Below are 17,502 nucleotides of genomic sequence, written 5' to 3' on the forward strand. Positions count from 1 at the left end.
CTAGTTCAAACTTGTTTTATCGATGTCATTTATTTATTTCATAAAATGTATACGCCCCTTCATTGTAAAAAAAATTGAAAAAGCAGTTTACCAAAAAATAAAATAAAATAAAGAAAAATGTACAACCCATAGTTTTAAAAATACAACTAAAATACTAATATACTAATGCTGAAATACTAATGCAATCAAGCTGCTATGTTTTGCTCACCATCCGATGGAAGGACCTTTCTAATGTCCAGTTTCAGATAATCCACGCCATTAAATATGACCGGAGAGAATCGTCGGCAGAGGTCTGGCATCGGCGCCTCTCTTGGGCGCTGCTCATAATTGCTGCTAATGGGTCTCCTAAAATTAGCAGGTTGGGTCTCCAAGGGGCAAGCGGGAAAGTCCTCCTCCTGCTTCTACTGTGGTCTCCAGCACTTCATTTAGTGGAATGTCACCTGGTGTGAAATAATAATAAATAATAATAATAATAATAATAATAATAATAATAATAATAATATATTTATACCCCGCCCATCTGGCTGAGTTTCCCCAGCCACTCTGGGCGGCTTCCAATCGAGTGTTAAAAACAATACAGCATTAAATATTAAGAACTTCCCAAAACAGGGCTGCCTTCAGAAAAGGCAATAGAAAATATATTTTTTTTCTGCATCTTTTACCGTTATCTATCTGTTATATATTCATAGTTTCCAAAGTTCATTCCACATTACCAGTGTCATTGTATCCCTGCCAATGATTTTAACTGTTGGCTATTATTTTTATGGATTAGAATTTTTTTTATATTCTTGTTGTTTAAATTTATCAGTGATTTATCGTAATCGTTGAGAGTGAATTTCAGTTTAGTTATTATTTCTTAACAATTTGAGAGTTAATTTTATTGTGTATCGTTGTGAGAGATACGATAGCCATCTGAGAAGGAGATACGATAGCCATATTCAAATATCTCAAGGGCTGTCACATGGAAGAGGGAGTAAGCTTGTTCTCTCCTGCTCTGGAGGGGAGGACTTGAACTCGTGGCCTCAAACAAGAAATGATATGGCAACTAAACATCAGGAAGAACTTTTCGCAGCGGAATAGACTCCCTCGGGAGGTGGTGGACTCTCCTTCCTTGGAGATTTCTCAGGAGAGGTTGGATGGTCATCTGTCACGGATGCTTTATCTGAGATTCCTGCATTGCTGGGGGTCAGACTAGATGACCTGGGGGACCCCTTCCACCTCTGTAATTCAATACTTTTATGATTATTCTAATGGATTACCAAATATTACTTTATTTGTTATAAGTTGTTTATTTTGTTCTGTGAACCACCCCGAGACCTCTGGGTATAGGGCCATATATAAATTCAAGAAATAATAATAATAATAATAATTTTAAAAAGCCATAGCTTTCATTATACAGTGGAACCTTGGTTTTTGAACATAATCTGTTCCGGAAGACTATTCAACTTCCGAAATGTTCGGAAACCGAAGCAGGCACTTGCAGAAGCATTTATGTCTGGAAAGCTCAATACGGAAGCCGTGTGGTATATTCGGCTTCCGAAAAGCGTTTGAAAACCGAAGAGGTTACTTCTGGGTTTTTGGCATTCGAAAGCCGAAACGTTCGACTTCCGAGATGTTCGAAAACCGAGCTTCCACTGTAATTTTTTTTTGTATTGGATCAGACTGAGACGTGAGCTTCATTGTATATTTTGTGGTTTCTTCAGCTTGTACCTACAGTATACAGCAATATGGAAAGGAGGTATATACAATGTGAAAATGATGATGACGGTTAAAAACGGAGCTACATATCACTTTATTTATTTATTTATTTATTTATTTATAAATTTTTAATTAGTTTTTCAACATATCATTTTCAACAACAATCAAACATACTTTTACATCTTATACAGGGTTTTTTTTTTTACTTCCATCGATCACATCTGAAAACTTTCCAATCTATTTACTTGATTTACATTTCTTATTTTCACTATTACATTTAAATCACATAACTAATATCTCTCTTCTTTCTCTTCTTTGCAATGTTTCATACATTTCTCCTTACAAAACTTCTAGCGTAATTTGTTGATTACAGTTGCTCTTCAAATAATTTGTCTATTTCTTCCAATCTTCTGTGAATCTCTGGTCCTGCAGGTTTCGAATCCTTCCTGTCTTTTTATCCAATTCTGCATTAATTTTGTCTGCCATTCTTCTTTTTTTGGTATTTCTTCTTGTTTCCATTTCTGAGCCAACTCTTGCTGCATTGGAAATTGCAAGAAATACCGACAATAGAAGAATGACATTTGAAGATGATGGACTTTTTGGAGCTGGCTGACCTGAGTGGAAGAATCCGCGACCAGAAGGAGGAGGAAACACAAGAAGACTGGAAGAAATTTAAAGAATATTTAGTGATATATTGTAATATAAGATAATTAAGAAATCCCTAGAAGTAACAGATTAGGCTAAGGGATAGAAAAAGATTAATAATAAAGATTAATATGGATGACAATTGGAAGTAAGGTTTAGAAGTTTGTAATGAAAGAAGATACTGATGTTATAAATATGAAATTGGGAACTGCTAAATATGTAATATGATGAAATCCAGATTGGAGGGTGTCGAGGAAGTCTTTCAGCAATGTAAATATCCCAGGGAACAAGAAGAAAAAAATCTTCTTTTATTTTGTGTGTTTTTATTGTTGTTAAGTTTTTATGTTGTGTCAAATGTAATGTTTTTCTTTTGTGTTTTTGTCTAGTCGTTTTGTTGTTTAGTCGTTTTGTCGTGTCCGACTCTTCGTTACCCCCTGGACCAGAGCACACCAGGCACTCCTGTCTTCCACTGCCTCCCACAGTTTGTCAAACTCATGCTGGTAGCTTCAAGAACACCGTCCAACCATCTCATCCTCTGTCGTCCCCTTCTCCTTGTGCCCTCCATCTTTCCCAACATCAGGGTCTTTTCCAGGGAGTCTTCTCTTCTCAGGAGGGGGCCAAAGTCTTGGAGCCTCAGCTTCAGGATCTGTCCTTCCAGTCAGCACTCAGGGCTGATTTCCTTCCGAATGGAGAGGTTTGATCTTCTTCTATGTGTTATAAGAGAAAACTATTTTTTTTTGGGGGGGGGGGGGATACTCTTGCCGCTGTTACCTTTCACTTTAAAAACCAGCTGCTCATTTCCCTTTATGACTGGCTCTTACCAGTTTTGCGGTGTCGGCTCACATTCCTGCACCTGTGACCCTGCTGGCCTCACTAATTAGGGGCCTGGCGAAAATCCAGAGGGATTCCGCCTTGTGCAAGCGGAAATATTTGCGCCGATGGATCCCCAACAACAGACTTTTCACAATGGGGAAAATGTACCAAATGGTGTGGGATGGACAACCGATTGATGGGGAAATGTCTAGATACCCCACAAGCAAACCAGGATGAGTGCAGGGTGAACGAATAACCTCCTTGCAAAAATGTTATGTACTGAGTTGAATAGGATCCAAACTGCAGCAGTCTGATTGGTCCTAGAACAATAGGATTCAGAATGCAGCAGTCTGATTGGTCCTAGAACAATGCAGCAGTATGATTGGTTGGCAGGAACCACCCAATCATGCTCCAGATATAAGTGAATCCACAACCTGATTGGCTTACAGTAGAATTCCGGAATTAGCCAATCATGTGCAGCCCATTGTGTAAATAATGTATATAAAGCAGATACTTTGAGGGGACTTTCATTCATTCATTCCTCCTCACCACTATGAGTTGAATAAAGAGCATGAAATCACTTTGCGACTCTGAGTATATTTCAAAAAGAAAACGGGGGGGGGGGAATGTGAAGACTAGGGATGCTCCAACAACATCCATGTAAGCTTTGCACAAGCAAATCAGAACGAAGACTCAATAAACCTGTTGTCTTTGGTTTTTTAATAAGTATTTTTATTTTTATTTTGCAACACAAACACACATACTAATAGAAAAAGAAAAGAAAAGAAAAGGCAATATCAAAGGAAAATACAAAAATCTATACTAAACAAATACTAAACAATGTGTATATACTATATTTCAATTCTTCTATTCTTCCACTTGACTTCCTTCATCCTTAGCCTGGTTCTACTTTCATCTTTAGTAAACTGTTTCCTTCTCATTTCATTTCCACCCCCTTTTCTTTCTGTTTTTAGTTTTTACCCCATAATCCATTTTGCGAAAGTTAATCAAAACAAGTCCAGCTATTAATTTGGGGGCACTGCTTTTTAAGTTAATCTCTATATTTTCCCCATTCTTTTTGAAATTTTTGTTTGGTCTGACCCCTAATCACATCTGTCACTCTAGCCAGTTCTATATAGTCAAATAATTTATCTTGCCATTCTTTTCTTGTCGGTATAATTCCCGCCCCCCCATTTTTTGGCAATTAATGTTCTTGCTGCCACTGTGGCGTAAAGAAATATTTCCTTATTTCCCCTCGTTATGTCCATATACAGTACAGTGGCACCTCTGGATGCGAACGGGATCCGTTCCGGAGCCCCGTTTGCATCCAGAAGCAAACGCTGCCAGTGTCTGCGTGTGCACGGGTCATGATCCGCTGCTTCTGCACATGCGTGTGACGTCATTTTGAGCGTCTGTGCATGCGCGAGTGGTGAACGCCATCCGTTACTTCGGGGTTGCCGCAGCACATGACCCGAAAATATTTATCCCGAAGCTACTTCAACCCGAGGTATGACTGTATTCCTAATTTGATTCCCTCCCTCTCTTTCTTTTTTTCTTTCCTTCTCCTCCTGCGTTGAGGCTACATTTTATTTTAATGTTGTAATATTTTAATGTTGTATTTTAATTTTGTTTTTAAGTTGTAATCATTCAACTTGTTTTTATTATTGCTTGTAAGCCGCTCTGAGCCCGGCCTTGGCTGGGGAGGACGGGGTATAAATAAAAAATTATTATTATTATTAATAATAATAATAATAAAGCTTGTTTTCTTACCAACATTTTGTTTAAACATTTTCTTTAGCTCTTCATATAAACCTTTTGTATTTGGTCAGGATTATTTCTGGAGAGCTTCTCCCAGAGAAGACAGGAAACAGTCAGCCAAACTAATAATCAGGGCCGTCTTTTGCAGATGCAGTGCCCGGGTGCAAATATCTGCCCAGTGCCCCCAAATCACCATGGATAGTGTTGGGGTGGCTGTAGCTGCGCACTGCCATGCGCCCCTCCCAAGCCTCCTCGGGAGGAGAGCGCATGTCCCATGGAGGACCGTACGGTCTTCAAACAAAAACACCTTGGAGGTCCCAGGCCTCAGGGAGGTTAGGCTGGCCTCAACCAGAGCCAGGGCTTTTTCGGCCGTGGCCCCAAACTGGTGGAACGCTCTGTCACAAGAGACTAGGGCCCTGCGGGACTTGACATCTTTCCGCAGGGCCTGCAAGACGGAGCTGTTCCGCCAGGCCTTTGGCCAGGGCGCAGCCTGACCCCCTCCTTTGGTACACAGCTGTCAACCTTCCCTTTTTGTGTGGGAAATTCCCTTATTCCAGCGCTGTTTCCCGCTGCTTCCCGCTGCTATCCCGGATTGTTAGATATCCCGTAGACTGTCCCCGGGACAGGTGAGGCTGCTGATCCCTTATTTTCAAATCTGAAAGTTGACAGCTATGCTTTGGTAATCCTCATAGAATTCTAGCCCAATGGTTGCCATTAATTTGATTCTGAATTGATTTTAGAATGAATTGATTTTAGAATGTGTTTCAATTAATTGATTGTGATTTTATGTAAACTGTGTTACTTTTACTGTTGCTAGCCGCTCTGAGCCCGGCTTTGGCTGGGGAGGGCGGGATATAAATAAAAAAATATTATTATTATTCCCTCCTAAGCCTCCTCAGGAGGAGAGCGAACCTGCAGAAGCTTGGGAGGGAAGCTGCGTGCCCACCAACCATATATTTGGTGGGGCACAGTTGGCAGGCGTGTAGGGAAAGGGGAGGCCGCTGGCAAAGCCACACAGCTCCCCCACTTGCTGGGGCGCCCCTGAGAGACCAGCGCCCTGGCGCGACGCACCACTAAGCCCTATGGGAAAGACGGCTCTGCTCATAATGCACTGGATCTCCCTGAGTCGGTTTTTATTTATAACATTGGTATGCTGCCTTTATCTCTGAGTTCTCTGGAAAGCCACCCAGCAGCGGCTCATTTAGTGCTTTTCGCCTTGAAAGTCCTAAGGAGAAGGCCGTCGGATTTCCTGAAGAGCTTTCGGAGGCTCTCTCTGATCTCCTTGGTCCTCACCCCGTAGATAACAGGGTGGACAGCCCAGGGGAACAGCAGGTAGACTGCGCTGATCAGGTTGTGGACATCTTGGGAGGCCGACTTGGCCAGGCGGAAGACGATGGAGGAGGAGAGGCGGGAGGAGTAGCCGACGAAGAGGACGATCAGGTGTGTCCCGCAGGTGTGGAAGGCCTTGTGGCGGACGTTGCCGGAAGCGATCTTCAGTGCCGTGCGGACGATTTGGCTGTAGGAAGCCAGGAGGATGCTGAAGTCCAGGATGACGTCGACGCACCGTATCGCCATCCCCACCGCCTTGTTGATGGAGATGTCGCCGCAGGACAACCTCATCAGGGCCATGTGCTCGCAGACGAAGTGGCCGATGACATCCGAGCGGCAAAAGCTCACCCGGGAAGCCAGGATCACCACGGGGCTGACGACGAAAAGGCTACGCAACACGGAGGCGAGAGTCAGCAGCGCCAGCAGCCGGGTGGTCATGATGTCCGCGTAGCGCAGCGGGTGGCAGATGGCCACGTATCGGTCGAGAGCCATCATCAGCAGGACGCTGCAGTCCAGGACGGTCGTGAAGTACAGGAAGAACATTTGCACCAGGCACTCGGCCAGCGAGATGCGGCTGGCGCGGAGAAGGAAGCTGAGGAGCATCTTGGGGAGGATGGTGGCCGTCCCACAGATGTTGACCGCCAGCAGCAAGGCGATGAGCAGGCACATGGGCGAGTGGAGGCTCTCCTCCGCCTTCACCGTGTAGATCAGGACGGAGTTGGCCGCCAGGATGACCACAAAGAGGCAGAAGAAAGGGATCGCAAGGAGCTGCCTGGAATCCTCGAGGCCGGGGAACGGAAGCAGGACGAATTCCGTGTAGGAGATGTTGGCAGCTCCGCTCGGGGTCTCCACACCCATTTTTGGGTGGGTGGGTGGAGTTCTTGCCCAATACTTACGCAACTAGGGCCTGGGAAGGTGGAAGAAGAGGGATTTCTTATATTATTATTATTATTATTATTATTATTATTATTATTAAAAACAACCTCTTTATTGCCTGTACAACAAAGTCATGGTTTTAACTTAAAGTCATTGTTAACGATGCATTTTTCTTGAAATGGAAATTTGCCTTTGTATAAATTTAAAAAATAAAAAAACGCATCAAGTTTCATCAATATATTCCTGCAGAATATTTAACAGGAAGTCTTCAATGATGGCAAATGACTTTATTTACACTTCTGGTCCTTCTCCTCCAGGAACCAGCCTTGTTATGTTTAGGGAAGCTTTTACTGATTGATGCATTACAGTATTTTAATATTTTGTTGGAAGCCGCCCAGAGTGGCTGGGGAAGCCCAGCCAGATGGGCCGGGCATAAATAAATAAACAAATAAATAAATAAATAAATAAATAAATAATAATTATTTCCATTCAGCAAAATCTGGTCTAGCTTTGTAATTCTTCGTCCTTCAGGTGTGATCTAAAACTCTGTAACATATTCCAATACCATTTTGACAAAGTCATCAAATCCTAGGAGTGTGCCAACAATTTCTTCATCACTTTTTATCACGATGTGAATTTGTGAGCCTATGGACTTGTCCACCAGCTCAAGAGGTAGAAGCTGAGATGGGCTGGTAGTCGCGTTGGCCGTCATTTTGCCACGAGGCCTGACTAATCGAGTCCTGAGGGATTTCTTATTTGCCGGCACTGGTCGTGCTTAGCTAAAGACACAGTTTACAGCAGCATTTGCCCACCTGGTGGACATCAGATGCATTGGAATACAACTCCCATCAGCCCATCAGTGGTGGCAAGGAATGACGTTGGCATATTAGCAGTACATGTGAGAAGGAGCCAGGGGTCTTGGTGGACCACAAGCTGAACATGAGTCCACAGTGTCACCCGCGTCCCATTATGTTTTTGTAATGATTGCTAAATGAAATATTAATGTGTCATATGATTCCCCCCCTTATTGTAATATGCATTCTATATCTTTAATAGAATCACTTCGGTGCCAAGTCTAATAAATGAAATGAATCAGGCCAGTGTCCCATCTAGTCCAGCTTCCTGTTCTCACAGGCAAACCCTCAAGCAGGATTCGAGCGCCAGAGCAAGTCTCCCATTTCCTGTGGGTCCAGCAACTGGGATTCAGAAGCACTGCTGCCTCAAACTATGGAGGGCAGAGTATAGCCATCCTGGCTACTACTACTAGTAGTAATTTTATTATTTATCCCCCACCCATCAGGCTGCGCTGCCCCAGTCACTCTGGGCAGCTTCCAGCACTAGGGCTGCCATGATTCAAAAAGTAAAAATCCAGACCTTTTTAAATGAGATTTCCCCCCAAAGTTTGGGAGAGAAATCAGCCACTGATGCTACGTGCGCCGCCAAAACTGCAGCCATCTCCAGTGGCATTTTTTTTAAAAAAAAATGACTTCTCCCAAGATTGTGTAAAATCCCCCTGGATGCAACAAATTGGCCCCAAATCCTGAATTTGTCCAGGTTTTCCTGGCTATATGGTAACCCTATCCAACACATACAAAACGTCAAACATTTAAAAACCTCCCGATACAGGGCTGCCTTCAGATGTCTTCTAAAAGTCAGATAGTTGTTTATTTCCTTGACATCTGAAGGAGCGTGTTCCACAGGGTGGGCTCCACCACTGAGAAGGCCCTCTGCCTGGTTCCCTGTAACCTCACTTTTCGCAGGGAGGGAACCACCAGAAGGCCCTCGGCGCTGGACCTCAGTGTCCGGGCAGAATGATGGGGGTGGAGACGCTCCTTCAGGTATACTGGACCAAGGCCGTTTAGGGCTATCAAGGTCAGCACCAAAATTTTGAATTGTGCTCGGAAACATACCAGGAAGACTGGGATTGTGGCATGGAAGAGGGGGGCTTTAAATCTATGTTCCTCACACAGCTCTGATCAGAAGTGGACGCCCCTTGCTTGGTTTTTTGTACTGATGCCCAAACAGTAAAGGTAAAGGTAAAGGTAAAGGGACTCCTGACCATTAGGTCCAGTCGTGGCCGACTCTGGGGTTGCGGCGCTCATCTTGATTTACTGGCCGAGGGAGCTGGCGTACAGCTTCTGGGTAATGTGGCCAGCATGACTAAGCCGCTTCTGGCGAACCAGAGCAGCACACGGAAACACCGTTTACCTTCCTGCCGGAGTGGTACCTATTTATCTACTTGCACTTTGACGTGCTTTCAAACTGCTAGGTTGGCAGGAGCAGGGACCGAGCAACGGGAGCTCACCCCGTTGCGGGGATTCGAACTGCCGACCTTCTGATTGGCAAGCCCTAGGCTCTGTGGTTTAACCCACAGTGCCACCCACATCCAAACAGTACTTGATGCAGATGTTTTGGACTGCAGCCCCATCAGCCCCCGAAGCAGAACATCTGGAGGCCCCTGCACAAAAGAAATGTGAACGGAAGGCCTCCTTGCCCCCAGTTCTCCCAGAGCACAGTGGGTCACACGGGTCGGGGACCCACGGCACGGCTACCTCTGACAGCATCCTTCTCTCCCCCACCCCCCGCAATTCACATAAGCTCTGAATATGCAGCATAGTATTACTCACTGTTACCCAAAAGAGGTTGTGGCAGCCAGGTGATGGAGTCCAAGGCCTGTCTGGCTGCAAACCAGGTGCTTAAATAACCACGAAAGTGAATTCCTCCTGGAGCAAAAGCAGTCGAGATGGTCTTGCCTCAGGTCTAGCTCCTAATGGTCCCAAAGGGGCCCAGTCTTTGATCCACTTCTTAGTGTTATAAGAATTCTAAAGTCTCAAAAAGAAAAGCAATGACAAACCTAGACAGCATCCTAAAAAGCAGAGACATCACCTTGCCAACAAAGGTCCGTATAGTTCAAGCTCTGCTTTTCCCAGTAGTGATGTATGGAAGTGAGAGCTGGACCATAAAAGAAGGCTGATTGCCGAAGAATGGATGCTTTTGAATTATGGTGCTGGAGGAGACTCTTGAGAGTCCCATGGACTGCAAGAAGATCAAACGCATCCATTCTTAAGGAAATCAGCCCTGAGTGCTCACTGGAAGGACAGATCCTGAAGCTGAGGCTCCAATACTTTGGCCACCTCCTGAGAAGAGAAGACTCCCTGGAAAAGACCCTGATGTTGGGGAAGATGGAGGGCACAAGGAGAAGGGGACGACAGAGGATGAGATGGTGGGACAGTGTTCTCGAAGCTACCAGCATGAGTTTGACCAAACTGCGGGAAGCAGTGGAGGACAGAAGTGCCTGGCGTGCTCTGGTCCATGGGGTCACGAAGAGTCGGACACGACTAAACGACTAAGCAATAACAACAAAGTCTCAAATATAAATTAAATGTTCATAAATGTACAAGGCGAACACATGCATAAGTATATAAACCACGTGTCTGAAATAGTACAGCAGAACAATCCTGAAGCCATTTTGACTCTCCCAATGACATCATATATTTCTCTGCAAAGAGGGAGGAAATGGGAAAGCCTCCGCATTGTCTTTTGCTTACCTGTCTTAAGGGCATCTTTGTGTATGAATAGGGTGAGCCTGTGACCTGGAATCAGGAACTAAAGTATTAACCATCACAAAAGAATGGCCAGGCTGCCCAGGTAAAGCAGCCAGTGACCATTATCAGGTATCCTGGCAGAAAGGATTTCTGCTGTAAACCGCCTCCTTCTGTGATGCATGTATGATGTTTCTGGGGGTGGTCTTGGGCTACAGGGTGGGCAATTTCAAAAGACTATATATGGGCTTGTGCACCATTGTTCTGATTTCCTCCTCCCTCCTGCGTGTGGTGAGGGGAGCACCCTGTTGCAACAGTTTAATAAAGATCAGGCTCACTAGTCACTTTGCATCTCAATATTCTCTGGTTGGCCTCTGTTATTTTCTCCTATCGATAGGGAACCTACATAAGGACTCTATACGGGCTCTTGGATACCCCACATGTATATGTGTTGGGGTGGTTTTTGTTTTTGTTTGTTATTATGGTATGTATTTTTGTGTTTTTATATCGTAAACTGCCCTGTAATCTTTGGAGAAAGGGCGGTATAGAAATTTAATAAATAAGAATAATAGTAAGTAATATACACATGTTGCAAATTCATTGCAAAGCCATGATGTGGGAGGTGAGAACTCTGGACAGATTTTATTTCTTAATTTACCACAGGTTGTTAAACCAAAATGGACCTAGGATATGTCGCTAACTGTTGGTGCCATAACGCTGCTTCTTTTTGTCTTTTTAGAACAAAATTTTCTAAGTGTGTGACCAGATCTAGTTCGTACCAGTCTCTAGTAGCTGCTAACCTTACAGCAAAGTAATAGTTTTATATATCTGGAAATCCCATTCCTTCATGTTCAGTTTTTTTATTTAAAAAAATTTATAGAACACTGATACATTGAGGAACGATTGCTTCTAAAGTTTTTAATGTTGCTGACATTTTGCAAGAGGGAGGTATTCAAATACTCTAATATAATAATATATAATATTATATATAATAAAATAACTTTGTACATTCCCAGACCCCATATATATGCTAAATATTGTAATGAAGCGAGTGATTCTGAGCATGCACAGACTGACTTTCCCTAGCTGCAGATTAGCAGCAGCCTAGGATTAGGAAGCCAAAGGCATAACTTTTCAGAAAGTTGAGCCAAAAATATTAACCCCTTCTTGCCTAGTTCATTTGGCCCAGCCGCTCTGTGGGACAAGAAAGTCAAGAGGTGGAGCGCAGTTCAGGTGACAAGGATACTGTCAGGTCTCCTATTATTCCTCTGCCAAGGCAGGTGAAACTTCTTGCGCAGACACAAACCTGGAGCAAAAAGCCAGAAGTCTTCTGACTCTAATGGTGGCCAGGGCAGGACCTTCAAAGGAATGTGTTGCAGAATCCTTCCACGGTCGTTAAAAGAGACCCAACCAGCAGACTTTTGTCATTTGTTCCCTGTGTCTTATGAAAACTCATGAAAACCCCTTTACATGAATCTAGACCAGACTTGGACAACCTGGACACCAAGTGTGCAATGTCTGCTCTAGATAGTTCTGCTAAACCCGCCTCGTATCCACACAGACAGATTAGTCACTTGATTCTGCTCACAGCCACAGCTTTCCCAGGGACCAAATGAGCCCATTTCCTCCTGAGCAGCTTCCAAAGACTGTCCTGGATCTCCTTAGTCCTCATGCCATAAATGATGGGGTGCAGGATCCAGGGAAGAAACAGGTATATTGTGCTGATGAGATTGTGGACATCCTGGCTGGCTGACTTGGCTAAGCGGTAGACAATGGAGGAGATGATTCTGGAAGAGTAGGTTGTAAAGATGACCATGAGGTGGGTGCCACAGGTGTGGAAGGCCTTGTGTCGGGCGTGGCCAGAGCTCATCTGCATGGACACCTGGAGGATGCAGCCGTAAGAACCCAGGAGAAAGCCAAAGTCAAAGATGGCAGTGATGGTTCTTGCTGCCAGGCCTAGAACCTTGTTCCTGGAGATGTCGCCACAGGACAACCTCATGAGGGCCATGTGCTCACAGGCAAAATGCCCAATGATGTTGGACCGGCAGAACCTCACCTGGGAAGCCAGGATCACTACTGGGCTGACGAAAGCCACGCCCCGGGCAAGAGCGACCAGTGTCAATATCACCAGGAGCTTCTTCGTCATGATGTCTGTGTAGTGCAGAGGGTGACAAATGGCCACGTATCTGTCCAGAGCCATCAGGAGAAGAAGATTGCAGTCCTGCATGGTGGCAAAGTAGAGGAAGAACATCTGGACCAGGCACTCCGTCAGGGAGATGTGGCTGACTCCGAGAAGGAAGCTGAGGAGCATCTTGGGAAGGATGACGGTGGAGCCACAGAGGTTGACTGCGAAGAGCAAAGCAATCAGGATGTACATGGGCGAATGGAGACTGTGATCTGTCCTCACAGTGTAGATCAGGATGGAGTTCCCTGCAACAATCATGAGGTAAAGGCAGAAGAAAGGGATGGCGAGGAGATATCTGGATTCTTGGAGGCCTGGGAAGGCGAGCAGAAGGAAGTCTGTGTAGGAGATGTTGGCTGTTCCATTCTGGTCCCCTCCCGCCATCTTGGCAATGATTGGAGATAGCAATCCTTAGATCTGAAAAGAGGGAAGAGAGGAACAGTTCCAATATCCTATTTTTGTTGTTGTTAGGTAGCCTCCAAATCTATTCCCATCTGTAAAATAGGAGCATCTAAATGCTGGAGAGCCTGCACCTCCATAGGCACATATCTCCACATGAGGTGGAAATGCCCCAAAGTTCATTCCTGCAGGAAATCTCCAAAATAACCAAAAAGATAATAAAAGTAACTCCAGAACTAGCCCTATTAAATATATTCCAGGACAACAATGCACTCATACATGTCAAAAAACTTACAAGACACTTACTTGCAGCAGCTAGAAACACCACAATTTGATGCTACTTTAACTCCTGCTCTAAGGGAACAATGGCTTCAAGTTACAAGACTGGAGATTCCAACAAATCACCGGGAAGAACTTTCTTATGTTAAGAGCTGTTCAGCAGCGGAACAGACTCCAACAAGTTTTGGTGGACTCTCCTTCCTTGGAGGATTTTAAACAGATGTTGGATGGCCATCTGTCATGGATGCTTTAGCACGATTCTATGACACTGGAAGGACCTATCAGGAGTGAACATAGACCAGTAGTACCAAAACGTATGGGAAACCGCTCTATTAGAGAAGTTAACCAACAAACGTAAATTAGCAGAGGGACAAGCAAAGGAAGATGCCTTCACCCCAGTGTTGTTCCCCTTCATCACATACACAGCACAACGAGACAATGACCTATGAGTAACCTGACCCAAGAACCCAGCCCACCCTCCATACAGACAAGCCACACAACAACCAATTGAACGGAACCCTCTGGACCCTTCAACACCCCACCCCCCGCAATGCCAATAAAAATAAGTAAGGAAGTAAATATGTAAATAGGTAATAAGGTAAATAGGTAAAGGACCTACCAATGTGATGCTGACACGAATCCCCACACTAGTACTAACAAGTGAATGATAGAACAATACCCCCATCTCTCCCTCCCTTTTCTTTCCCCCTTCTTTCCCCCAACTGTAAGATGTCTATGACATTAGTGTCTCACGTGCTGCCATCTGCCTTACTGGAGGGCAGATTCGAGGGTAAACCATACATGGAACGAGTCTGCCCCTGCGGCTTGATGGAGGTAGAAACTGTCTCTCATGCCTTGTTACACTGCCGTTTCTACGGGGATATACACTCAGTATTTATCACTCCTGTTATACAAAAATCTCCAAATGGGTCCGAACTTCAATGTCTAAAACTCCTGGTAGAGGACAAGGATCCAGAGATCACGCTAAGGGTGGCCAAATTCTGTCTGACTGCCATAAAACTTGATTAAGGTTTTAAATGACAATTTTAGGTTATATTTTAGTGATCAAGATTTAATATATATTCTTAACTGCCGCTATATCTGTATTGTCTCTGTTATACCCAATTGAAATTTAATGTATTCCTATTGTGTTTTATGATTTTCCTGATATTGTAAGTGAGCCGGAACTGGTCTGTGACCATAATAATAAAATTCAATTCAATTCAATTGGTGTCTCATACTGAACATTAACAAACTGTGAAACAGACTCCAGGAAGTGGAGACGCTATATGGACTTTCCCTTGTCTATTTGTTGGTTTTGTAAAACAAGAAAATCTTCAATAAAAACAAAACAAAACAAAACAAAACAAAACAAAACAAAACAGCAGTTCTTTCATTTCTCCCTTTGAAGTGTGGACAAGACAGACTCAAGAGCACGCCTGAATCAGACAGAAAGACCCTCTGGCCCACATCCTATTCTCATAGTGGTTCCTTCTGTTTTTGGACTCCCCATCACCCCTGGCCACTGGTCCTGCTAGCCAGGGATGATGGGAGTGGTAGTCTAAACCAGCTGCAGACCCAAGTTTGGGAAACCCTGCCGAAAAGACATCCCACAAGCAGGATCTGCGCACTCCCCCCTTGTGCTCCCCAGCATCTTGCCCCTTATCCTGAAAGCAGGACACAGTCTTTATGACTGAGGCCCTTATCCTCCAAGAACTTCCTGAGTCACTTCCAAGGCGAATATCAACTGACCTTTACATCTTGCAAGAAGCCAAGACTTCCTGCTGCTGACAGTCCTTTATTCAGACCAGAAGCTCCTGCACAAAACTTTGGACTTGCAACCAGGCTGGATCTGTCCCAAGGTTTGCCTGAAGACACACCGACCCAGGGAGCAGGATTCTGCTCCCAGTTCTGTAGGCAGAACACAGAATGTGTGGAAAGGATCTCCAAAGCATTCCTGGAAGGGACCTCCAACTTTTCCTGGAATATATATCCAGGGACTAAAGGAGAGCCTACTGGATCCGGCCAATGGTTCTCACAGAGGCCGACCAGATGCCCCAAGCAGGATTTTCTCCCCACCTGCGTTTTCCAGCAACTGGAATTCAGAAGCTTTGCTGCCTCCAACTGTGAAGAGCAGAGCAGAGCCATCCTGGCCAATAGCCAGGAAGGAAGTGGTGTAACATTCCTAGGCAAGCTCACTCCCCTCCCCTCTTTATCTCCACAACTTTCCTCCTGGGGTGTCTTTTATGATATGTGGCTTATTTACACAAATATACAGCCTATACCTATATAGGGAAAGTGCAGAGCACTCACATTCCAAGAGCGTCCTGTTCCTCCCATGGCTGCAGCCTCAGATGCCAAGAGACCCCAAACATCATGTCTGACTCTCTCTGCAGCATAAAACTGCCGGCCTCATGCTCTGCTCCCTCCTGTCCGCCCAGCTTGCAAAAGTGACCCTTCCCTCCTGTTCACTTGCCTCCTTGCCCACTGCAGTCCTGTCCCTCCCTCCTGAAATTCTGGCCTTTTCTCTCTGCTATCTCTCCGCTCAAGGAGGGGCTAGAGCATGTGACTCTTCATCTCAGCTTTGTGGCAATGAGTCTCAGGCTGGGCAAGACTTCTGCATTGCAGGGGATGGAATTAGATGGCCCTTGTGGTCAATTCTATGATTCCATTGAAGTGTGGACAAAATAGACTCTTAAAACACTTAAGAAGTCAACCCAGGAGGCAGAGCAGAGCCATCCTGGCTAATAGCCATCGACAGGAAGGAAGTGGTGCAACATCCCTAGGCAAGCTCACTTCCCTCCCCTCTTTTTCTCCACAACTGTCCTCCTTACATCTTCCTCCAGATTCTCCCCTAAATCCACATCAGATCAACTCTTCTTGAAAGAGGGTGCCCAGAACAGAATGTGGGCTTTCCAGACTCTGTCCAACTTTGAGCCTTGTAAGTCTTGCATAAGGCAACCTGGATAATGTAACACCTAAAACAGCAGCCCAGCATCCTAGTTTGACTCAGCCACGTTCCTTACCTCGTCCTCTTCCATTTCAGCATCTGCCTTTAGGGATAGATGCTGCAGTTTTACCTACCTTGATGCTCTGAGAAGCATCCAGCAGGGTCTGAAGAATGCTCTTGAGCCTGACAGGATTAAATAAACTCAGCTCTGTTCTCGGAGGAGTCGCAGCCAAAGATGGTCCCCTCTTGGGAGTCTGTTTTTGGCCTCCAGTTGGGAATTGGCGCAAATCCATCACTCTTGGGTGGGAGATGATGGTCAGGTCATAGATCTGGCATCATGGACCATTTGAAAAGGTAAAGGTAAAGGGACCCCTGACCATTAGGTCCCGTCGTGACCGACTCTGGGTGATGTAAGGTACGTTTCCGAGCACAATTCAAAGTGTTGGTGCTGACCGTTAAAGCCCTAAATGGCCTCGGTCCTGTAGACCTGAAGGAGAGTCTCCACCCCCATCATCCAGCCCGGACACTGAGGTCCAGCTCCAAGGGCCTTCTGGTGGTTCCCTCCCTGTGAGAAGTGAGGATACAGGGAACCAGGCAGAGGGCCTTCTCGGTGGTGGCGCCCGCCCTATGGAATATCCTCCCATCAGTTGTCAAGGAAATAAACAACTACCAGACTTTTAGAAGACATGTGAAGGTAGCCCTGTTTAGGGAAGCTTTTAATGTTTGATGGACTACTGTAGTTTTTAATGACAGATGTTTCAATGTATTTTTAATCTTTTGTTGGAAGCTGCCCAGCGTGGCTGGGGGGACCCAGCCAGATGGGCAGGGTATTATTATTATTAATAATTGAAATATACTCAGAGTCGCAAAGTGATTTCATGCTCTTTATTCAGCTCATAGTGGTGAGGAGGAATGAATGAATGAAAGTCCCCTCAAAGTATCTGCTTTATATACATTATTTACACAATGGGCTGCACATGATTGGCTAATTCCGGAATTCTACTGTAAGCCAATCAGGTTGTGGATTCACT

The 17,502-nt window shown here is 44.9% G+C and overlaps 2 protein-coding genes across 2 annotated transcripts; both read right to left on the reverse strand.

Annotated features, from left to right (window-relative positions):
- Positions 1-6,111: 6,111 nt before the first annotated feature.
- Positions 6,112-9,819, reverse strand: LOC310761875 (olfactory receptor 52K1-like; the record flags this gene model as incomplete). Its single annotated transcript, XM_083612074.1, has 2 exons — positions 9,747-9,819; positions 6,112-7,150 (listed from the first exon to the last, which is right to left on the reverse strand). Exon 2 carries the CDS (start codon positions 7,099-7,101, stop codon positions 6,112-6,114), a length of 990 nt encoding a protein of 329 aa, XP_083468200.1. The 5' UTR covers positions 7,102-7,150; positions 9,747-9,819.
- A 2,364-nt stretch (positions 9,820-12,183) lies between these two features.
- Positions 12,184-13,227, reverse strand: LOC310760855 (olfactory receptor 52K1-like; the record flags this gene model as incomplete). Its single annotated transcript, XM_083610065.1, has 1 exon — positions 12,184-13,227. The coding sequence occupies one exon, from the start codon at positions 13,225-13,227 to the stop codon at positions 12,232-12,234; it is 996 nt and encodes a 331-aa protein (XP_083466191.1). The 3' UTR covers positions 12,184-12,231.
- Between the last annotated feature and the right edge of the window lie 4,275 nt (positions 13,228-17,502).

Source organism: Podarcis filfolensis (genome assembly GCF_964270895.1).
Source record: "Podarcis filfolensis genome assembly, chromosome: 4".
Lineage (NCBI taxonomy): Eukaryota > Metazoa > Chordata > Lepidosauria > Squamata > Lacertidae > Podarcis > Podarcis filfolensis.